Source organism: Tiliqua scincoides, chromosome 8 (assembly GCF_035046505.1).
Source record: "Tiliqua scincoides isolate rTilSci1 chromosome 8, rTilSci1.hap2, whole genome shotgun sequence".
NCBI classification, from domain to species: domain Eukaryota; kingdom Metazoa; phylum Chordata; class Lepidosauria; order Squamata; family Scincidae; genus Tiliqua; species Tiliqua scincoides.
The window spans coordinates 12,229,978-12,253,787 of record NC_089828.1 but is presented as its reverse complement, the minus strand read 5'-3'; the positions used below and the strand labels follow the sequence as shown (position 1 = coordinate 12,253,787).

The window sequence follows — 23,810 nt, the reverse complement described above, 5'->3', positions numbered from 1 at the left end:
AAAGGGGTAAAGACTGAAAGAATTACAGCTAGTAGCATCTCTAGGGTTTGTGCCACCTGGTGCAGGAGAACAGCGCCCCAAGATAGACCTCCTCCCATACAGTGGGCGTGGCAACACACCAGGCAGTGGGCATGGCAATGCATCATTGCCCCACCTTTGCTAGATTTTTGTGGCTATAACTTTTGATAGAAAAAAGACATTTCAACCCGGTTTGTCTCATTGCATTTTGCCTGAGATTGCATATCTAATGATATATAACATGATGGTATTATTCTTAAAAACTGTGGTTTTAACAATTTTGACCAGTAGTGGTGTCACCCACCTGGGGACGTCACCCAGTGTGGCCCGCACCCCCGCATCCCCTGGCAACATCGCTGATTACAGCTGCACACTGAATAGCAAATGTGCTTATTCATAGGTTTCTTGATCAAATGTCATGCAGTCCTTTTGCAGCTGAAGCTATTCACCGGGCATTACGTTTTCTTTTGCAGGTTCTCAGTTCAGCTATTCTGCATGGCTTTTTCTGTGACTGATACTGAATGTAAATTATTGACACGCATATTTTTTCCTGATGTTATCAGCTCCCCATAGCCCTCTTGATGAGCAAAAGCATACGCAGATCTTCGCGAGCTCGTTCTGTGTACTTGGTGCATGTGCCTCTGAAACGGTGTCTCCTTCTTTTTAGCCCTGTGCAAGCTCCGTACCTTAGAAGAAGAAAGTTTGCATTTGATAAGAAAAGTGTTCTTATATCATAATCCCTGGCTGGTTTACAGATCTGAGTTATTTATTTTACTTATTTAAAACATTTATACCCTGCCTTTCCTAAAGCTGAAGGCAAAAGTTGACAAAACTTAACACGTAAAGCACAGCATAAAATTATAAAATAAATAATTGAGATCTAGAAGATCATTTAAAACCAGCACAGCAGTAATATAAAAATTCCAAAAACCCATAGGAGGTGACAAGTAGAAAAAGCAATATACAACAAGCTAATAATAATAATAATAATAATAATAATAATAATAATAATAAAAAACTTTATTTATATCCCCCCCTTCTCCCCGAAGGGACCCAGGGCGGCTTACAACATATTAAAAACAGATTAAAAACATAATTTAACTGCAAATAAAAACATATTAAAAACACATTAACAAATACCCATAAAAACCGTAGTCAGATAAAAAGTCAGATAAAAAGAGCAAAACGCAGCAATCATAGAGGAATCAGGCCTGTAAAAATACTAAAAGATATAGAAAAGATGTTTAAAAAGGCCATGAACTCAGAAGGCTTCTTTAAACAAAAAGGTCTTCAGGCCTCGCCGAAAAGTCTCAAGAGAGGAGCCATTCTCAAATCAAGGGGAAGGGAGTTCCATAATGTTGGTGCCACTACTGAGAAGGCCCTTTTTCTTGGCGCCTTTATATATTCATAAACATGTGAGTATATAATAAAAACAACCTACATAAAAGAAAATTAGGGCTGTTCATGAGCCTTGAAAGTTTCTGGTGCCCCAGAAAAAAGGCAGAAGTGAAGAACAGGTCTTAGGCCAGAAACAAAAAAAAATATGTCAGCCTGCTCAACTACACAAAATGGATTGAACTTTATCAGAGCTGAAAAGCAGAGTTTGCCAAGCTAGATGGGCAATACCTGCCAACTCAAAAGGTTAAAAGGGGTATACCAAAAAAGGATGGAAACCATTATTTGCTTTTTTTTTTTAAGTGAGCCATACCTGATCACTGAGCGTTGGATTTATATCCACCTTCAGAAAACGATGTGTTATCACTGGCATGACCGAAACCACAGTAGTCAAGAGAATGATGAGCCAAACATTTATTTGGCCTAAAGAATTCCAAGCATTTCCTATTAGCACAGGAGAATAAAATATTTTGGTTTTGGAATATCAGGTAGATGATGGTCGTTGGCAGTTGTGTGATATGCTAAGTTACCTTTAATTCATTCGTTAACATATGTTTCTAGTTCAAAGTAATTAGATTTTTCTAGCTATACACAAAGGTTCATTGAAGAAAAATTAAAGAAATAAAGGACAACATTTTTTTGAAACCTCTAAAAATCTGATGTCATACAAAATACTGCACAGGTTCCAGAGGATGGTATGTGTTTAGTATTGGTATGGTCATGGTTCAGATGTTTGCAAGGGAACTCTCCCTATGGAGATGTCCTATAGAGCACATTTAGCACTGGGACCCACTTTTTAGAATGAGAATCTGTCAGGATCCACCGGAAATGGTGTCACAACCGGAAGTGACATCATTAAGCAGGAAAAATTTTAACAATCCTAGGCTGCAATCCTATCCACACTGATCCAGGAGTAAGTCCCATTTACCATCATTGTTAAAAGAATATACATAGTAGCTTGTTAAAAGCACAGGTCTGTAACATTTCCCCAAATGCAGTCACATGCCATGGTAGCATCAAGTCTAATGTATTAAAAATAAAATATTGAAATGAATAGGGACCCACCTGAAATTGGTTCATGTCCCAACCCACATTTTAAGAAATGCTGCTATAGAGTAATCAGTTGAGAAAACAGGAAGAGCCAAGGTAAAGAAAAAGTAGTATGGCAGAGTGACCCTAAACCTACATAGAGTGGGAGGTGGTTCTTACTTTTGGAGAACCTCATTGTAAATGCATTAATATTCCACTTTACATATATGCACAGCCCTGTTGGTATTTTATTTATTTAACTTGTTAGGTATTTGTATGTAAGAAGTCCAAGACAGTACTGGTTTGGTTCCAAGTCCAAGAACTGGTTTGGTTCCATGAGAGAGAGAGAGAGAGAGAGAGAGAGAGAGAGAGAGAGAAGACCTTGCTCTTGGGTGTGCCTTGGCCAGTGATTCCTTTCTGCCTCACCTCATTCCCACCTCTGCTTTGCAGTGCCTTGCTTTGGCCTTGCTGCCCCTCTCCCAACTTAACAGAAGCTGTGGCTAACATAGTGTTCAGAGATGACCCAACTCAATCAGTTTCCAGTTCCATGAACAATGGAAATAAGAGCTGTTTGGACAACTGCTTGGACCACTCAGATTATATTTGTTTTGGGATGTCAGTGGAGGCACACTTCCTAGCCATGCAGTGATCAAAGTTTAAGTGGAAATGCAGAATGCATAAGCAAAGTAAAACTGGGAGATTAAAGATGACTGGCCAAGGGTTAGTTAATGACAGGTATTCCTGTTCTGAGGGTTGCCAACAGGGTCCAGCTGTTTTTCCTAACATAAACTTGTTTGTCTCAAATCTTACAATGGGTCAGAAAACCTCTTTTTTTTCTTTCTTTCTTTTTTTAAGTATCTGCAGCTTCCTGCTGCAAACTTCTGGCTACCAAAACTACTGCATGAAACAACAGAGTCATTCTCCAAGATTAGTCCATCTGGGGTGTAGCAATTCCTGGCAATGCCTTTTGGGTGAATGACTTCTGCCAATAGTATGCTGTCCTGACCACACTGAACATGGCATAACTGGAAATGAGATCCACAAGGGCTCCCAGAGGGCCTTCTCAGTGACTGCCCCTCAATGCTAGAATTCTCTTTCCCAGGAGACACAACAAAATCCAAGCTTGTAGGTCCTCTTGAAGTGGTGAGTTGTTGTTTTTAAACTGGCTGTCGGTGGCCAGAGGTAGGTAGAACATACTGTTATTTGGGGTTTTTTCCCCCACATTTATATTCTGCTCTTTATCCATGGAGAACAGGACACTTGATATGGTTCCTCCCTTTCCTTTCATCCTCACAAAAACCCTGTGAGATAGGATAGGCCAAGTTGTAGCAACTCACCTATGGTTACCCAGTAAGCTTCAAAACTGAGTGGGAACTTGAACCCAGGTTTTCCTAGTCCAAATCCATTAGCCACTACACTGCCATCTTAAGTCCTTTGGGTGGGATGGGCTATAAACTAGTCTTATTGTATTGTATTTATCTTATTGAGTTTTTTAATGTATTGTTTTTAGGTATTGTAAATTGTTTTTATTATGCTACATGTCACTTTGAGCTTCTGGAAAAGCAGACTATAAATCTTTTAAATAAATAAATTAGCTAGCTAGCTAATCTGACAATTCAATCCTATCTAAACCCCTCGCCCAATGCAGCGGTACCACCAGAGTGCATGCTGGATTCTTGGGGCGGGGCAATCCCAGAGATTCCTCCAGGTATGGGAACATTTATTCCCTTGTCCAGGGGTAAATCTCTTCTACCTGAATGGGTCTACTTAGACCTGAGCTAGCATTTTTCCTGTTTCAAGTTCAAATGGACCCGGAAAGGTGGATTGAGGCTGGAAGGGGGTAGGATAGAGGCGGCACTTCTGCTGCCAATACCACCCCTTTCCAGCCATGACACATACTCCTCCCCACCCCAGTCTCTGCCATGTTCCTCCCCAGCCCCATTTCACCTCCACACACCTCCCGACTTAGTGCCGGGGCTCCTTTGAAAGCAGCTGACTTGTGGTCATGGCTGCCTGTTGCTTATGACAGTGGCCCAGATGCTGTGGCAGTGGCCCAGCACATTGCCTTTTGTGAACACCATAAAGCACACTGTGCTGCCAGAATGTGAGGTCTATCAGCACAGTGTGCCCATAGGACTGGGCCAAGAGTGAAACAGCAATTCAATGTGGATGGCGCATTGGACCTGGATGAGGGTTAAAAATCATGACATCCCTGAAACCGATGGGCTAGCCTTGGGAAGTCATTCTTTTAAAGCCTAATCTGTTGTATAGGGGTTTATTGTGAAGAGAAAATGGAACAACCCAATATAGACTGCCCTGAGCTCCTTGGAGGATGGGTGAAGTAAAAATGTCACAAACAAACAAACAAAGCTTCATTCTCACGTTGGCTATTGTCTTAAGCATCATTAGCACTTTATTTTCTCACCAGAAATATAAATTTTTTTGTTAAGCAATGAAAATGTTGCATAAGCAGCTCTGGACTTAGTCGGAGACTCACCTACAAAAGGGAAATAGCTGGGAAATAAATCAAAAATTCCATAAGAATGTAGTATGAATAAGATTGCAAAATACAGAGCAATGCTACCCCAGATGAAGAAATGATTGATGCCTGTCCAATAACTGGTATCCAAAGCAATCTGTAAAGGAAATAAGATAGACTTATGTCTCATAGAAACCATATGCTAGTCCTGGAGCTAGTATAGCTTATGTCTCACTGGCAAAGTCTAAGTGGAGAGTATAAGTTTCTCTGTGTGCAGACCCAGCAGAGATGCATTGTACCCCCTAAGGTTCCCTGCCAGATTAGAGTAGCACTGCATGCTAACACCTCCTAGGTTCTTGCCTTCCTTCACAAACCCCATGCCAAACTAGCCCAGTTTATCTGTCTTTGGCAATGCAAGATGTTATATCAGAGGATACCAATTACACATCTTAATATTGTCAAGCTCCTGAATGCAAATTAAAAAGGGAAAAAGCTAAATAAATAAACGCTGAAATAACATAGTCTACGGTGAGAAGAATAAGGTGTTTCAAAAATTAGATGATGACCAAATACAATTATAAGTCTCAGAATTTCCTTTTTACCTGAACACTGACTACTATGATCAAAGAGGTTGCGATGGTGACGGCAAAAGTCTGGTAGTCAGTAATATGCTTTCCATCTTCTCCGGCAGCATCATAAAATGCACCATAAGGGACGAAGAAAAGAACAGCTGAGGTATAGATTCCATGTGCTATGCAGATGAAAAATCTGCGCTTGTTGAACAGGAGATTTAATTGCCCGGGTTCATACAGCTTTGGAAAATCAAGACAATCTTGTTCATCCACATCCTGCAATATATAAATTCACCGAAGTGTGAATTCTGGTGCTGACACTGTATATTTCCAAACTATGTGACTGTGATTGCAGTTGTTTGTTACATGTGGTCTGAAAAACAGATGGGCATAGGCAGGACCTTTTCTCATGTGAGGCAAGACCTCAGGTCCTAAAACCCATTACTTTACCCTTGAATGACCATGTACAACCATAGGCCAAACTTATGTTCTACTATATATGTGGCTGGAGGTACAGTGAATTTTGTGCTGGGTGAAAGGTGGCATATAAATGTAAAAAATAAATTAATGAATTGAAAATTACATTAAAATTAGAATTTGTCAAGTGAGTACCTGATCAAACAATCCCATGGCCAGCACAGGCATAGATGTGTATACAATGTTGAACAGAGTAATAAACCACTGGTCATAAACAGTCTGCAAAGATAAGACAACTAGTGAGTGAAAGTTCTCGTCATCCACCATCACATTCACTGTGTTCTCTTGCAACATTTTAATTTTTGCTTGAGGATAACAGCTTTAAGATATTAGGACAAGCAAGACAACAGCATCTTGAAAACAAATTAGACTATTTCTTTCAGGGAAATGGATTAACTGACAGCATGCATATCATTTTGAATTGCTATATAACAGATGATGCCAATCACAGCCCTGAGATCATTTATAGTCATGTGCTGTCCAAGAGACACCTCTAGAAGCTATTCTGTGAAACACCTTTCAGGCTGTACACAACTTCACTGGTGCCCCTAAAAATAGGTGTCACTTTGAATTGACTGTGCAGTCAAGCCGGCCCTGGTTGCACTGCATGCTCGATCTCCAATGACAGTAGCTTTCAAATCTTTTTGGGTCAAGGCTCACTTTTAACGTCCGCCTACAACATAGAACCTGTTTTGGTTAGCATTGTTAACTATATATGCCTGGCTTTCCGCATCCCTCCCTCCTCTTGTTTTTCCCTTCTCTCTCTTTGTCTCCAACTTATTATTGTTTTATTTGTAAAAAAAATAATTTAAAATTTCTTTTAAGTAATATATAGATAAAAAAATGACACAAGACCCAGGCACAGGCTTATAATCTAACATACACATAAAAGGGAAAGAGTATGGGGAGAGGAGAGGAAGAGAACACAATTCAAACGGCAAAAATATTCAAGTTACAACCAGTTCTACTCTTCCCACTTTCCCCTGAAAAGAGGCAAAAAGCAGAATTTAGCACGAGAGATCCAAAGACTGATATCGCTTGAGTTCTCCCTGAAACCCGAACTGGACCAACAGGAAAATATAGCAAATAATCCTTCACCACCACCCCCCAAAAGATTCTTCATGAAGATCAGTATTGATTTATTTGCAATGTTCCTTACTGCCTAGGTAAACAGGGAGCATATCTGATAAACTCCTACCAGTAAAAATTTGCAATATTACCTACTTAACATTCCATTCTGTGAGAATGACCCCCTAACAATCTATCCTGTAAAAGTCATACTTATATCTTTACATTCCCAAACTTATAATGGGATTTATAAACACAGCCTGAAGAAACAGCATTACCATTATAAATAGGAGGTGCCCTGCTCATGTGTTTCTCATTGAGTCAATTAGCAAAAAAAGGCGCTGGAGAAACGAACGGAACTGAACAGCAAGTATTTCTTCTGAAACATTAGCCAGCCACTACATTAGCCAAAGCCTTTGGGGAATGACACTGGGTGGGTTAGATGACTATTTCACAGATCAGAATCTGTGAATCTATTATCAGAATCTATGACATTATCAAAACCTTTGAGAGTTGACAAGCGCTCACATCAATTTCAAAAAGCTTTCCATCCAGAGTTTTTATATGGCCTTGGCATTAACACAATTGTTTAAATACTGTATATTCATGGATAGGATAATAGCTTCCACATTTTATTAAGAAAGCTTTTCCTCAAAACTGTTTCACAGTGACAGATTGTCATCAGCCTCATTTACAGGGCAACATTACATGTCACTGGCTTGAACCGCTACTTGCCAAAAACTATGGTCAAACAGATTCGAACAAGTAACTGATACGTGCCTGCCAAATTCTGAACACCCAAAAGACAGGGATATCTACACCACAACTAAGAAACCAGTTTAATTGGTTTGGCTTTCCCCCAAGAATCCTGGGAGATTTAATTTGGTGGGTAGGCAAGTAGGCAGACGTGCCTTGGCTGGTGGTCAGGCCAGGCAAAGGGGAATGTGAGGACACCAGAAGGGTCCAGATCTGATGGAACTGGAGTGCAACAAATGCTCCAGAAGGCAGCTTCCCCTCCCCCCCCACACTAAAAAGGACCAAAAAAGAGGCTTCAACTGATAAGGGGAAAGTTTTCTATTTTGCACTTGTAAAGCCAGGAGGGTCTTTACCTTGATATGCTTGAAATAGAAGAACTTGAAACTGGGCACTGGGGAGGGCTAGAAATCTCACTGCTTCTTTTTGGGGGGTTGTTATTGCAGGCAGACTACAGAGTAAGCTCCATTGACCACTATGGGACTTACTTCAAAGTAGACATGCATAGGATTGGGTTCACAGGCTGCAATCCTACCCACACTTTCCTGAGAGTAAGCCCCATTGACCACAATAGGACTTACTTCAGAATAGATTCACTTGCTGGAACAGGACTGGCTCCCCTTTATTTAATTATTTCTTTTATTTTAATTTAATTATTTATAATTATTTATTTTAATTTGCTTGATGATGTCACTTCTGGCCATGACATCACTTCCAATGGGTCCTGGACAGATTGTCATTCTAAAAAGTGGGTCCCAGTGCTAAAAGTTTGAGAACTGCTGCAATAAGGTGTTAGTAAATTGACACAGGTGTGTGTGACTCTTGGTTGTTGGCAACCTTCAGTCTCGAAAGACTATGGTATCGTGCTCTGAATGGTGGTTCTGGAACAGTGTCTAGTGTGGCTGAAAAGGCCGATTCGGGAGTAAGAATCCCTTCCACACCGGGAGCAAGTGCAGTCTGTCCCTGGTCTGTCTCCCTGGCTATGGGCCTTCCTTCTTTGCCTCTTTGCCTCAGACTGTTGGCCAAGTGTCTCTTCAAACTGGAAGAGGCCATGCTGCACAGCCTGCCTCCAAGCGGGCCGCTCAGAGGCCAGGGTTTCCCACCTGTTGAGGTCCACTCCTAAGGCCTTCAGATCCCTCTTGCAGATGCCTGTAGGGCGCTTTCCCTGCACGAGTTCAAGTTTTCAAAGTCACTAAAATCAGAATTTGGAGGAATAATCCCATCATGTTATATATCAATCAATGCGTAATTTCATGCAGAATGCAATGAAACAAACCACATTGAAATATCTGTGTTCTAAGAAAAGGTACAGCCAAAAAAACCAGTGGGGGTGGGGCGATGGTACATCACCACGCCCACCACCTGGAGCATTGCCCCGCCCACTGCATGGGGTGACACGCAGGCCTCCCACACAGGGTGATGCGAATCCTAGTGACACCCCTGCCCACAAGTCATTTTTGGTTTACTTTAAGCCTGAGGCCCTGTGGGAAGCTGTGCCACAAGAGATATTAGACAGGAATTCAGTCTGGTGCCACCTCCTAACTCTGGCTGAAGAACAAACTGCAGGATATCCAGCTGGATCAGCAAACATCACCCATAGGTCAGAGTAGGTGATGTAGTATGCTTCATTCAATACTTCCAGCTCAGGCTTAATCTCAAACCTAGGCAATATATGGGTCAGTCTGCCGCTCCATTCCCCAGCAAGCTTACATAGACCTTGGGTCTACCTCTTCCTGGATCTTGCTTCCCTCCACTCAGATTTGGCAAGAGTCAAGTCTTTTGTTTGTAGGTGGCATGTTGAGTAACCTGCTTTTCACTTCAGGAATCTACATTGTGAATTCTGTGGCAGCATGGCATGCTGTTGTTCTCTCATGACGTCATGATTGATGACACTATATGATAATTTGAGACACAGCTTGATTGGAGTCATTAGTTCATTCAAGTAGTTTGTGAGGGTGCCAGAACTGGTGCTCTTAGAAGACTGTCTAGGTTTTCAGGTGTCTATGGTGGTGTCTCAAAGTACTGGCATCCTTTGCCTGACTGGTTTGTGCAGCTGCAAAAGTGTCTAATTGTGCCGAGACAATCTAGGTCAGTGGTTCTCAAACTTTTTAGCACTGGGACCCATTTCTTAGAATGACAATCTGTCAGGATCCACTGGAAGTGATGTCATTAACCTGGAAGTGTTGTCATGACCAGAAGTGACGTCATCAATGTAGGCTTCAAACGTAAGCTGCAATCAGCCAAAGGTCCCATTACACAGCACACTCATGGTGTTATTTTTCATAGCTCGAAATTAAAACATTCCAGCTCTGAAGTCAAAGCAGAATGCAGAATTGAATCCTTCTCCAACCACACAGTCTTCCCCCCTTTCCAACATCCCTTCTTTCCACCTATTCAGGTCAAAGCACCAGGTCTCTCTCCCACAGGGAGCTCACACTGCCCAGTGGCTCTGTACCCTGTATTTTCAGTGGCAGCTGACCTAGATGATACGTGACCAACCTGAAATTGGGTCACAACCCACCTAGTAGGTCTCGACCCACAGTTTGAGAAATGCTGAACCACATGTTTAGATCTCTGTAGTCTCTAGTTAAAATCATGGGATTTTCTTTCAGACAGATGTAGAAATAAACACCTTATAACATCCTACTTGACCAAACTTACCATGCATCAATGATGTATCATTAAGAAATAAAAATAACAGATGTGGCAATGTTTGCTTGCTCCTATATCCATAGGAGTCATGTCTGCATTAGCTCATATTTTCAATTTTTGGTGAAATTAGAAAAAAAAACAACCCACAGTGTGACATGCAGAAGAATTGATTTTAAAATGATTACAAACAATCAATGCATTTTAAAACCAACATCTTGTGAGTTTCACTTAACTTCATTGGTGCTAAAATTTAGATTGCATGGTTCACTACTTTCACTGTAATGTCTCTGACCAGTAACAAGTAAGCTTTAAGGCTGCCCTATTAAATACAAAGAAGGCATGATTCTTCTGGCTTATAAAACTAAATGCCAAGAGCCTACCTGAGCTGAAAAGCCACAGAAGAAAGCAAACCAGAAGTGCACAAGAGTGAAGGCAACGTTTTTGTAGAAAAAATAACACAAGAATTTGCACATTCGGAAATACGACCACCTGCCATGAACGAGCAAGAGCCTCTGAAGGTATCTGAATTGAGCAAAAGAGTAATCACTATTCCAAACAGCTTGCCTTCCTTCCTGGCCGCTGATGCCAACACCTATGTGGGCACCTACAGGTAAACAAAAAAGGCAAATGAGAATTCATAAGAAACATGAGAAAAATAAGCTAAGGCCCCAATCCTAACCAACTTTCCAGCACTGACACAGCAGTGCCAATGGGGCATGTGCTGTATCCTGCAGTTAATACAGGTTGAGTGGCAGTCACGGAGGCCTCATCAAGGTAAGGGAACGTTTGTTCCGTTACCCCGGAACTACATTGCCCTTACCTTGGTGCTGGAAAGTTAGTTAGAATTGCACCCTAAAGTAGCTTCTTCCACTTCACTTATATGTACTTGCAACTGGGTGGAGCAAGCAACATGTCAAATTAATAGAATTAAAAACAATCATTCCCTGCTTTTCAGAACTTTTCAACCACAACTATTTACATTAATGCATTAAACTCTTCTATGGAACCACTTGGTAGAAACTTTGGGGTGGCACAGTGTCATAGCTAAAGGGGGTGCAAAGCACTAAGTTTTGCAGGGCGCCACACCACGTCGTGCAAACAGCCCTTCCCCTTCCCTCTGGAGCCGTTCCTAGCAGTGGGAGCAAAATGGAGGCAAAAGCTATTTAAATGCCTCTGTTTTGCTCCTACCTCTGAGAATGGGGAGGGGGCGAGGCCACTTGCATGCCGCGGTGAGGCTCCCTGCAAAACGCACTGCTTTGCACCCCCTCTATCTATGCCACGGGGATGGTGGCACTGGAATTTTTGAAAAAAATTCTTGATGCAGCCAGCATCTAACAATTCCTTTAGCAAGGGAACAAAACAAATTGGGGGGGAAAATGCTTCAAGATTATCAGTATTAATAATAGGGATTACACTAACTGAGATATTTTATGAAACCTCATTATACTTTGTCCTGAGGAATGTTTGCCAACTGGAGCATTAATTCTGTTGCCTGTGTACAATTAAATGATACTCAGGAGGCTACGTAATTTTTGTAATGTTTGGAGACCTACAGTCCTCTGACATTTCTAAAAAATCTTTACTCCCTGCCAATGTGTAGTTGAAAGTCCAAGACTTGAAATCAACCTCTTGCTTGCATTTGTAACATGGCGGAGCATTCAAATCACTGGTCACTGTTCTATTCCAAAAGAAACAAGCAAACAAAGACTGTTTTGTGGCAACTTCTGCTGGAACCCACCCTACAATCCTGAGTAAAGAATGCTGTTGTTTTTTTAAAAAAATAGCAGCAATTCTAGCATAGGAAGATATGAAGCTGCCTTATACTGAGTTAGATCGTTGGTTTCTTTAACATAAGAACAGCCCCACTGGATCAGGCCATAGGCCCATCTAGTCCAGCTTCCTGTATCTCACAGCAGCCCACCACATGCCCCAGGGAGCAAACCAGATAACAAGAGACCTCATCCTACTGCCCTCCCTTGCATCTGGTCTTCTGACATAGCCCATTTCTAAAATCAGGAGGTTGCGCATACACATCATGGCTTGTACCCCGTAATGGATTTTTCCTCCAGAAACTTGTCCAATCCCCTTTTGAAGGCATCCAGGCCAGATGCCGTCACCACATCCTGTGGCAAGGAGTTCCACAGACCGACCACACACTGAGTAAAGAAATATTTTCTCTTGTCCTAACTCTCCCAACACTCAATTTTAGTGGATGTCCCCTGGTTCTGGTGTTATGTGGTGTTAGGTGTCTAGCCTAGAACAGTGGGCGCCAAACCCACAGGCCAGATCCAGCACCCATACAAACCCCTCCCCCATGTGAACAGAGCTTATCATTCTGCAGGGGAGCCTCTGCAAAGTGCCTCCATGCACCCTCATTCCTTGCCAAATCCAGCTGCTTCCCACTTCTGATACCCCAGCAGGCTTTGCATCCAAATTTCCAGGCAGAAGTGGCTGGACGTGGCAAGGAATGGGTGCTCCCCCATGGAATGGCAAGAGCTGTCCATGCTGGGGAAGCCCTTGCCAGTGCACAGCAGTCTCCACTTTGGACACCACTTGCCTAGAACCATTAACTCTGACTGGTAGTAGCCCTTTCTTAGTCCTGCTACCAAAGATCCTTGGACCAGACAGCAACGGGAAGATTTGAACTGGGCATTTCCCTTTTATTGCATTGTTATTTATTTTTCCTTAGATGGGAGTGGGATGGGCTGAGCCTGTTGATGGCACTGGAGAGATACGAACTGGGCACTTCCCAGTTCAAGGCTCAGATTCTTGGCTGTAATCCTAAATACACTTTCCTGGGAGCAATTGGGCTTACTTCCAAATAGACATGAACAGGAGTGTGCTGTTCCATTGCAATCCTATGCATGTCTACTCAGAAGTAAGTTCCACTGAGTTCTGAATGGCTCACTCCCAGGAAACTGTGCATTGGATTATCACCTTAGCCATTATGTGACACATCTGTCATTATGTTATCATGGATGTGACATCATCAGACATCTTCATGGATGGAAATTAACCTCCTGAGGGTGTCCTATGAATCTGCCTGTGAAGGCCGTTTGGTATCTACTTGTGAGAAATGGTTGGCATAAGAACATTTTGTCTTATCTAAAGACTCTTTGGCTTCCTTCTAAGTTCCTCAGATGTTTTAGCTAAATAGGGAAGCCCCAAATTCATTCCAAAAGCCACTTCGGGCACAAACCTAACCAGATCTACTCAGAAGTACATCCTATTTTGTTTAATGGGGCTTACTCTCAGGAAAGTGTGGTTAGGATTGCAGCCTTAATAAGGCAACATTTCAGTGGCAATTCAAGCAACTGTGAAAAAGTATCCCTATTTTCTTCATTAACACAAATGCCACAGTATGTCCCTCTTAATCCTGAATATTCCCTTTAAAACACAGCTTCCCAGTTCCAAATTCATTTATGAACAAGCAAGTCCAATGGACTATTATGTGGAAATCAATCAATCCTGGTGTGCTTAAAGTCATTCTTCAAAAAGCTAAGCAGATGGGATTTTTTCCAATGGTACAATATTCGTTACATGAAGTGATCCTTAAGAAGTGATTCTGTTATAGAAATTCAGCCTGTTTTGGATGGGGCAGCCCAGTTTGGGTGTGTTTCTAGATCTGGTGGCAACTGCAACTGGAAGTACCATTGCCCAGCTTAGGCTGCTGTGCCAACTGCATTTTTGGAGAAGGCCAACATGGCATTGATCACACATGCCTTAGTCATGTGAAGACTGGATTACTCAATATGCTGTATGTCGCAATCCTTTCAAAGAGCACTCCGAAACTTCAGCTGGTTCAAAGTGCAGTGGCAAGTCTCTTAAAAATAAGTCAGGGATTTGCAACAAACGATTCCTCCCATATACCAAGTGCACTGCCTACTGGTTAGTTTCCAACCACAATTCATAGCATTACTCACCAGCTTTCAAGCTCTAAACAGCTTTGGACCAGGATACTTAAAGGCCCATCTCCTACTTAGGAATCCTGCCTGTTCATGATGGTTGGCGGGAGAGGCCCGCTGTGCGTCATGCAAAACCACAGTTGATGGGGACAGCAGAAAGGACCTTCTTTGCTCTCTTGTCCAGGATGTGGAGCTCCATACCCAGAGAGATCTGACATATCCCCTTCCTACCCCTTTCTATCGCTGACCCTTTGTATAATTTTTCTTTGCTCCCTCCTAAAACTGTTTTTTTAGAGTTTTGTAAACTACTGGGTTTTTTTTTGTGTGTGTGTGCTTTTAAGATTGATTGTGTGCTTTTAAGATTGATATTTTTATTGCTATATTTACTTTTTTATCTGTTAGCTGCTTTGACCTCTTTGTTGTGAAGTAGGACAGGATACAAAACCCAATACAAAAGGCGAACTGTAATATGTAACTAGATTTTTTTCAGAATTCCTCCAAATGAACGGCATATAGAACACCCTCTTACTTTTGATCATGCCAATATCATTGGCTCCGTCTCCTATGGCCAAAGTGATGGCTCTCCTATGTTTCTTAACCAGCTCCACCACCTGTGCTTTCTGTAAGGGAGTGACTCTGCAACAGATCACGGTTTTACAAATGCAAGCAGCTTCCACGAACTCGTGTTCCAAATCAGCCTCGAGTGCATGAGCCTGTAGATAGAAAGAATTATCAATCCAACAGCTGCATTTCAAGGGCCCAGCTAACTCTGGAACATTATTAGGCCTTCACTTGGCACTGCTGGGTACAGGAAGATGTGCAGAGGAGACACAAATCAGCAGTAGACCCCAACAGGGATAGAATTGAGCTGTCAATTAGGACTCATGACCTCTTCTCTCCGCCTCCCCCAGCGCCGCTTCTCTCGCGCACGCGCTTCCAGACTCATGACCTGATTTGTCTGTTGATCGCCTAATCATGCAGATCCACTCAGTTGCTTCTCAAGTATGAGGCTGTTGGCAGGCAAATTTAAAGAACTAGTGGGTTTTGCCTATACCTACAATGTTCCTGAAAAAGGGCGCTGCTTAAAACTTATACATGTTATAAAATATTCAAATATTATATAGATATAATTTTCCCCTTGAACCTTTGTGCTATTCCCCCTCCCATTTTTTTTTTTTTTTTTGCACTGCTGGGGTGGGGGGGGCACTTCTGTTTTCAGCTTGCTATTTTTAAAAATGCCGAAAGAGACATTTCTTCTACAAACCAAAAAGGGAGAGGGGAACCCTTACCAAAGCGAAGATCAAAGTGAACATAGCAAGTTTATTCTGTGCCTTCGTAACAAGCTACATTCAGAGTTCAACCAGAGCTTTTTATGGTCTTAGTAATTCAGGAGAGCATTTCTGATACTTGTTCAAGAGCTGGAAGTTTACCAACATACAAGAACAGCTATAAAAGTAAGATTTTTCTGTTATGACAAGAACCAGGTTTCTTAATCAAAGCCAAGTATTTTGGTATCCCTCTAAAAGGCTGATATTTAGAAAAACCACTTGAGGTATCTTAATGACATTAATTTGGTGCAGTAATGACTTTCGGGTCAGTCTGTGCTCTCAAATAGCAGACATCAGGAATATATTCAGCATTGCAGCTGAATAAAAGCCTGCCCAGGCTTTGTTGCTTTTGAGAGTAATTGGCAATGATTTGTGATATTCCCCTCACACAACTCCTTAAACAGGACCAGTGGTCAATTTCTAATTAAGGCAGTTAATTTTTTTCTTTTTTTTTTTAAAGGCTGCCCTGAGTTACTAATGTGATTTTCATCCAAAAGTTAAGATGTCTTTTCTAATTGGTTTTTCCAGTTCAACCAGCCTTTGTTTCCAGCTTTCTTGCAAAACAGTTCTGGAGTTTTGCAAGAAATCTGCCATGATCAGAACACCGAGGGCACACAACTATTAGTAGAGAGGTGGGGTGGAAATAATCCAAGAACAACTCACTCACAAGGCTATGTCCATTTATCACTAATGCGTAATCACCGGTGACAATTTCTTCCACATTTTCCAATGATTCTTGACGTTTGTCACTGGCGGTACTGCCACTAGAAGAATCTCTGCTGAATCCAAATATATGACCTTTTGCTTTCCTGAAAAATCAAAATAAAAAACATGTAGAGTGGGACCTCGGTATCTACTGGAGTTCCATTCCGGAAACCTTAGTGCAGTGGTTCTCAAACTGGTAGGTTGCAACCCACCAGTTCGTGTAATGCTTCCCCTGTCCCTTTAAAGGGCGGAGGAAGAGGAAGGAGGCAGTGACGCGATCCCCAGGATCGCATCGCTAAGGGTTACTTGTGGGGTGCTTGTGACTTACTTTCAGAAGGTAGGGCTGCAGCAGGCTGCAGGAGGTGAGGGGAGCCCTGCACAGCTCTCCCAGAGGCTTGGAACATTCACTAAAAGCGGGCACAAAGCACTTCCGCTTTGCAGGAATGCAAAATCACATTTTTTAATTGATTTTGATTTTTGAGGAGCGCAAAACACAAATCTGTTTTGCAAAATCACATACAGCTTTTTGGGGTCTGGTTAAGGATTTAGATGTGCACAATTTCCAAAGAATAGAGCATGTCCTTCCGAGTAAGCACCTTAGTCTGTCATGTGCGCAGATCTGCTGATAGGGAAGGGTGCCATTTCCAGCAGCAGACTAAAGCCTCTCTGTCAGCAGCTCTAACAATCCAAGCAACTCACAACTACCATTTCAAACAGGAGGCTATGCTACTTACTCATTAAATGCCTTCAGATATTGTTAGAGAACATCATGATGAACGGCCCAATTCAATGGGCCATTTATGCTGCCAGAGTGAGAATTCTGGTGTGGCATGAACAGCCTTATGGCTGTCACGAACATGACAATGCTAGCAAACATGGCCTGGCTGCCACCATAAGTGGTGAGAGGCTGGGTTCATGTGATGACGGACACGGGACACCTACCACCAACCATAAGACTGTGTAGGTGAGTAGGGGGGTAGAGCAGAGTAGAGTGGGCAGGGGGGGGGATCTGGGGCAGGGAAGAGGGCAGATCGGGCCCAGGAAGAGGACCAGTTCAATGGCAGCTGTGCCCATCAAATTCGAATGCTCTTCTTAGGCCTGACCTGCCTTTACTGGTCAATGCAGGCTTGCACTAGTAATATCGCTGGTGTGGGTCTGAGTTGACCTACAGGGGCTTACCTCAGGAGAAGGGAACAAACATTCTATTCCCCCAAGGAGGCTCCCAAATGCCCAAACTCCCCCATGGGGTAAGGTGAGTGCCACGCTGGTGCTGTTTCATCAGCATGCAGGAGTTAGGTAAGATTGGGCTAGAAATGAGATCCTCATTAACCAGGAGGATCAAAGGTGGAAGTGAAGCACTTATAAGGGATGTTTTGTCATACACATTAGAGGCCATCTTTTTTGTCAAGACATAGCCCAGATTGTGCTATTTTAACTGGCTATCCACACCATTTATAACATTTGAAGCCCGTATATCTCCCCACGGGGGATACTTGCAGGTTTCCTTATACAATACAACATCATGCTCCAGAAAGTAAAAGTGTGGTATCTAGTAAAACCCAAACTTTTATGGAAATTTCCTACTGAAAGGAAAAAGAACACTTTCACAACAACTGAAATAGCTTAAAATACGGATACCTAAGTTCTTCACAAACTTCCTTTCTTGTGTGACCAGTCACTATGAAAATCTCATCCATGGCATCAGTGAGCATACCACAGGAGTAACCAATATTCATAGCTGTTTCTAAAAGCAAATTAAGAGTGGCTCAATTAAAAAAAATCACGATGATAATGTCAATTCCCAACGTAAACTGTAGTTTCTCAAATACGCACTTGTGCTATTGTCCTTGAGAGCAAGAACACATCTGTCAATCGGTATATAAACAAGACTCTGCAACATGCTCTCTCTCAGAGCCCCTCCCAAGAACACTTTCAAGAAGCTCTGGTTCATATGGAAGGAGAGCCCCTAAACAGAATGGATGTTGAAGTAACTGGTTGAAGGGCTCTCAGAACTGTGTCACTGCATCAGATTCAAATGTTTCCATCTTTCTCTTAGCTTTCCCCAATGAGAGTTTGATTAGGGTATTCACAAAATTGTGATTCCCAGTGTTCCCCATTAAATGATTCCAGCTGTAGTGCAAATACATCCAGAGAGGAATAGATCCCCTTGTTCAGACTTTTTGCCTTATTTCTCCATTACGATCAACTGGTTTGAGAGTCTTCGATTAATCCTTCCCAGAGGAGCAACTTACACACAAACATGAAATTTACCTTGTTTGTCTCCTGTTAGGACCCAAATCTTAATATTGGCTAGTAATAAGTTAGCGATGGTTTCTATGACTCCTTCCTGCAACTTGTCTTCTATAGCAGTGGCACCTAATAACTTTGTAAGGAAGTAGAACACAAAATTGAGTGTGCCATTAATATGTACACAATTGTCAGTAAGCAAGTGCTTTGAGCTACAAGAATGAGAGCCCAATCCTGTGGTCCGCAGCATGGACCACAGTCGCAAACGTGCCATAAGGCACTGGGCTCCTGCCGGAGCTGGCTCAGCTCTGGCCGGCACTGAGCCAGCGTGCAGCGGGCACCCGCGTTCCATGGCTCGGCGGTGTCTGTGACTGCCGGGCTGCGGAACGGGAAATGGGGGCGTGTCTGGGGGTGTGGGGGAGGCGTTCCGGGGAGGGGGAGGCATAGCTGGGGGCATGGGGGAGGTGTGTTGGGGCGGGGGAGAATTAGATCCACAGAGCCGAGCTCTGCAGCATCCAGGGCGCTCGGGCAGGGCTGCACACCCTACACGAGCACCTTCACTTTAGTGGCAACCGAACAGTCTCCGCTAAAGTGAGTAGTCCCATTGTGGGACTGCATGCCTCACTCGGGGGAAGGGGACGAATGTCCCCTTCTCCTGAGGAGCCTCCCGTGGTAGCACGGGAGGCTCTGGATCCAGCGGGAGCCCTTTGTGGAGCCGCTGGGTCCCACAGCTCCGGGCAGCTCAGGATTGGACTGTGAGATTCCTTGTATAATTTGAAATACCTCAGCCAAATGACAACTTGGAGCACAATCCTATCCTTCCCCTCACTGGTACAGCTGTGCCAGAAACAGTTGCAATTTTCCCGGGGGGGGGGGGATTGAAAGCCCGTCAATATACTCAGTGCCGTCGCCACCAGGTGCAGCGGCTCCAAAATTGATATCACTGAATCCAGCGGCACTGCCTTGGCTGCTGGAGGTCTCCTTAGGGGAAGGGAACAAAATTCCCCTTTCGTTTCGTTCCCCCAGGAAAGCCCCAGGCCCCACAATGGGTTTTCTCAAGTTTGCGCCAGCTATTTTGCTGGCAAAGACTTGAGAACCTCCATGTCAGGCTTTGCAGGAGCAGGGCTCTGTTGGTCTCACCGCAGTTCCTGCCCCAGCCCAGCCCTCTCCTGTGCTTCCCCAATCCTGGAACACCTCCCCTGCCATCAAGACCCTTACCGCTACCCAGAGCTCTTACCTTGCTCCAGGCAGAGTCCACCTGGTGCTGGGCCCAGTGCTGACTGGCACTGGCCCAGCATCAGTGGTCCCTACTCACTGGTTGTTGTAGGTGTGCCTTACGGCACATTTGTGACTCCCAGCACTGGTGCTGGAGTTGACCACCAGTGCTTGGCCCACATATGATTAGGCCCTGAGAAGCTTCAACTGGGAAAGGTGATTTAATTCCTCTTACTCCTGTGTACGCCTCCAGACACACAAGGGGTCTCCACGTACTTGTGACAGCAATTCTGCAAGTGCAAATCCAAGGAGAAGAAGGGGGCAGCGAGTCTGCTGCTGGAGGGGATAGGATCCAGCACGTGCCTTTGGTGCCAGAGCTACCCCCTCCTGCAGCTTCCCCCTCCCCACCCCGTTTCACCCTCTCCCCACCCCCGCTGCTACCTTTCCGATTTCAGCCAGAAAAATGGTGTGGGGAGAAAGGGCTAATGTCCAAAGGCTCAGCACTTCCGTCCTGACCCAGTTTGCATTTGCATTTGCCATCAACTGAGGTCCAGTCACGGATATCCTACCCTCTTATCAAGTTTGGCCCTGAATAAATAAGTATATAAAGTGCCAGCACCAGATTGCTGGGTTGAGCCTTCTGTGGTACATTGAGTGCTACCAGTAGTACTGGGGGTTCAGAGCTAAGCCCAGTCAGGTAGTGCCTCTGATGAGCATGGGCCCTCAAGCCTGTGCTGGCTGGTCCCCAATGTTACTCCTGAGAACAAATGTACAAAAATTGCCTTGCAAAATACCTTCAGATCTCGCTCGATCTCTTCACATGCTGAAGCAACCTGTTCATCCCTGCAATCCTGTGACGCGTTTGCCATCTGATAAACTTCAAACCACTCCTGAAAGTGCTCTTGGTCCACAGTTTTGTATGCCAGGGCTAACGTTCGGAGGCCTTCTCCAGCAAACTCCTATTGTGTGAGCATAACAAAAACACAAAGGTTGTAAAAGGGTTACTAAATAAAACAGCTATTTATTTCAGCTTTGCTTTGCTTTCCTTTTCAAGTTACAGGGTCATCAAGCAATCCTAACCTTCCCACATTAGAGCCTGTCTAAAATATTCTGCTTTAATTCACTTAGACATGAATCTGAGGATAGTTTTTCCTCCCACAGTTACATTTTATTGTTTTAAAACACAACTTGAAGATTTTGTGCTGGTTTCATGTGAAAGAATGCACACACAAGAATGCTGTGGTTTATGATTGGACTTCCAATGCTTTGCTTGGCACTTGACCCTCGATGCAAACAGCAAACTCAAAAAGCCAAAGCCTCATCAGCTTGATTGATGAACAAAAATGGAAAGTGCTAGTTGGTTGCATGGAGCTCCTGGAAACGAGCTTTGCTCCTACTGACAAAAGTTGGTGTCACTCATAAACTGGGATGCAAACATTTTGTGGTTGCAAAATTTGACCAGTAGATTTGTCTTGTACAGTGGTTCCCAACCTGGGGTACATGTACCCCCAGGGCTACTTGCAGGGCCTCTGACAGGAATTTTCTTAGGGGGTACAAAGTTTCTTTCAGGCCGCTTTGCAAAGTGGGAGGGGTGAAACAGAGAGGGGGAGGGTGGTGACAGGCAAGCAGAATAGGGGCAGGGAGGGGCAAAGCAGGGTAAAGGGAGGGTAGAGACAGCTGGGAAAGTCTTTGGAGCCCAGGTCTACCCACCCACGTGGCATCAGTAGTGTCCCCAGCATCACCAGTCATGGTAGTGTCCCCAGCATCCCGTACGGGCAACAAGTCTGAGTAGATAGGAAAATGTCAGATCCCAGGAAATTTCTGGGGCCCCTCCTTTGGCTCCTGGGCCCCCATTTTGACCCTGGGCCTGGGTACAAATTACCCAGTGGATAGGGATATGCTCTTTACACTCTCACATAATACCAGAACCAGGGGACATCCACTAAAATTGAGTGTTGGGCGGGTTAGGACAGACAAAAGAAAATATTTCTTTACTCAGCGTGTGGTCGGTCTGTGGAACTCCTTGCCACAGGATGTGGTGCTGGCGTCTAGCCTAGACGCCTTTAAAAGGGGATTGGACAAGTTTCTGGAGGAAAAATCCATTACGGGGTACAAGCCATGATGTGTATGCGCAACCTCCTGATTTTAGAAATGGGTTATGTCAGAATGCCAGATGCAAGGGAGGGCACCAGGATGAGGTCTCTTGCTATCTGGTGTGCTCCCTGGGGCATTTGGGGGGCCGCTGTGAGATACAGGAAGCTGGACTAGATGGGCCTATGGCCTGATCCAGTGGGGCTGTTCTTAAGTTCTTATGTTCTTACCCCCTTTACCCCCATCTCCTAGGCCCTGGGTACTTGTCAGGACCTTTAGGGGTACTCGAAAAAGAATTGAATAATGGTGGAAAAATGCAGGTCTGTATTCAAATGCCTTGCAGGGCTGGTAAGGCAGGGAGGAAGGCAGCTAGCTGGCTGTGAAAGTCCCAGCAACTGCTAGTTTCTGGTTATCAATTTGTGTATTATCAGGTATGGATCAGTAGTTGAAAACACATAAATTTGAACGACAGCAACTATATTCATTACAAATATTTTGCTAATATGAGGGGTACAATTTATGGAAATGGGCTGCCAAAGGGTACACAAGTGGAAAAAAAACATTGGGAACTACTGGTCTAGTACCTAGACTGGAGAATAGAAGAGATGGAGAGGTGGGCTCCTGTTCTTAATGGTGCACTCTGACCTGGTCTCTTCCTCATGTTTCATGGGGCCTCCCATTGCAATATTTATCAAGAAATGTACCCCCCCCCCAAAAAAAAAAAAAAAAATCTGGCTATCTCATGCATTTAGGAGCACATCATGCTTTGACCCTTAGCATAATTAACGACTAATGGGATTTGCTGAACGTTATCCTAGAAGAAAAAGCAAACCCAAATCCATGCATACAAATGTCAGCATCAGAACATCTGATGTACTAAATGCTCAGGGACTAATGACAGTGGATTTGTCTTCTTCCAAAGTCAGTAAATTCTGTTGCAGAATCATGGATTTGCGTAGATTCCTATTAGGCAGTTCCATGCTTGTCGGATGGTTCTACAACATTAATTGACAGCCCAATTCTAACCAAATTCCTGTGCTGCTTTGCAGCGAGGCTGGTATGGCTTTCATCACATCGCATGGGAATTGTGTTACCCTGCACATGCCCGATCTCGTCTGATCTCGGAAGCGAAGCAGGGTCAGGCCTGGTTAGTACTTGGATGGGAGACCGCCTGGGAATACCGGGTGCTGTAGGCTTATACCATAGTCTTTCGAGACTGAAGGTTGCCAACCATGGGAATTGTGGCTACTGGAGATCTCCTTGAGGTAAGGGGACCTTTGTCCCCTTACACCAAGTAAAGCCCCAGCAGCCTTGACGGGGCTACTCAGATCTGCACCAGCTCTATAGCTGGCACAAATCCAGGTCATCAGCTTTTCAGGCTCAAGAGGGAGGATAAGATATGGTGGAGGCTTCCTTTGCTGTCCACTCCCCCTCCTGGGTCTGATATGTCCTCCTCCCTGCCCTCTTCCCCACCTTCCACCTGTCCAGAGACAACCCCCCTGTCCTGTTGCACTTTCCCAGCACCACCCAGGAGACAGCCTACCTGCTCCGGTGGGAGCTGGCCTCTGACTGGCGGTGGAAGGCTGGTGCAGGCCTTTCTGTTGGCAGGACAGGCTTCCTTGCAGCCCAGTGTGCCTTACTGCACAGGCTGGCATAGGATTGGGCTTCCCCGTTGGAGCCATCTTACAGGTTGCAAATCACTTGTCATTTTGTTTTATTATTCAGAATATATTTTGTTTAATTTATATATAAACAGTGTGAATACATTTTAAACCCCACAGAATTTGACTTTTATAGTGAAAATTGCAAACACATTTGATTTTGACCTTGCTGAGCCTAGCAAAAAACATGAATGGTTTATAACACTTCACTAAAT

The 23,810-nt window shown here is 43.9% G+C and overlaps 1 protein-coding gene and 1 pseudogene across 1 annotated transcript in view; one reads left to right on the top strand and one right to left on the bottom strand.

Annotated features, from left to right (window-relative positions):
* Nucleotides 1-500: 500 nt before the first annotated feature.
* The window catches only part of ATP8B4 (ATPase phospholipid transporting 8B4 (putative)), an 81,486-nt gene continuing 58,176 nt past the window's right edge, over nt 501-23,810 (bottom strand). Inside the window, exons 17-27 of the mRNA XM_066635425.1 lie at nt 20,638-20,802; nt 18,653-18,764; nt 18,020-18,125; nt 16,344-16,485; nt 14,878-15,061; nt 10,824-11,047; nt 6,106-6,189; nt 5,524-5,769; nt 4,940-5,078; nt 1,727-1,857; nt 501-704 (exon numbers count right to left, since the gene is read on the bottom strand). Of these exons, the coding sequence (XP_066491522.1) occupies nt 501-704; nt 1,727-1,857; nt 4,940-5,078; nt 5,524-5,769; nt 6,106-6,189; nt 10,824-11,047; nt 14,878-15,061; nt 16,344-16,485; nt 18,020-18,125; nt 18,653-18,764; nt 20,638-20,802 (1,737 nt within the window). The remainder of the gene's footprint in view (nt 705-1,726; nt 1,858-4,939; nt 5,079-5,523; nt 5,770-6,105; nt 6,190-10,823; nt 11,048-14,877; nt 15,062-16,343; nt 16,486-18,019; nt 18,126-18,652; nt 18,765-20,637; nt 20,803-23,810) is intronic.
* On the top strand, nt 23,011-23,130 carry LOC136659536 (5S ribosomal RNA; annotated as a pseudogene).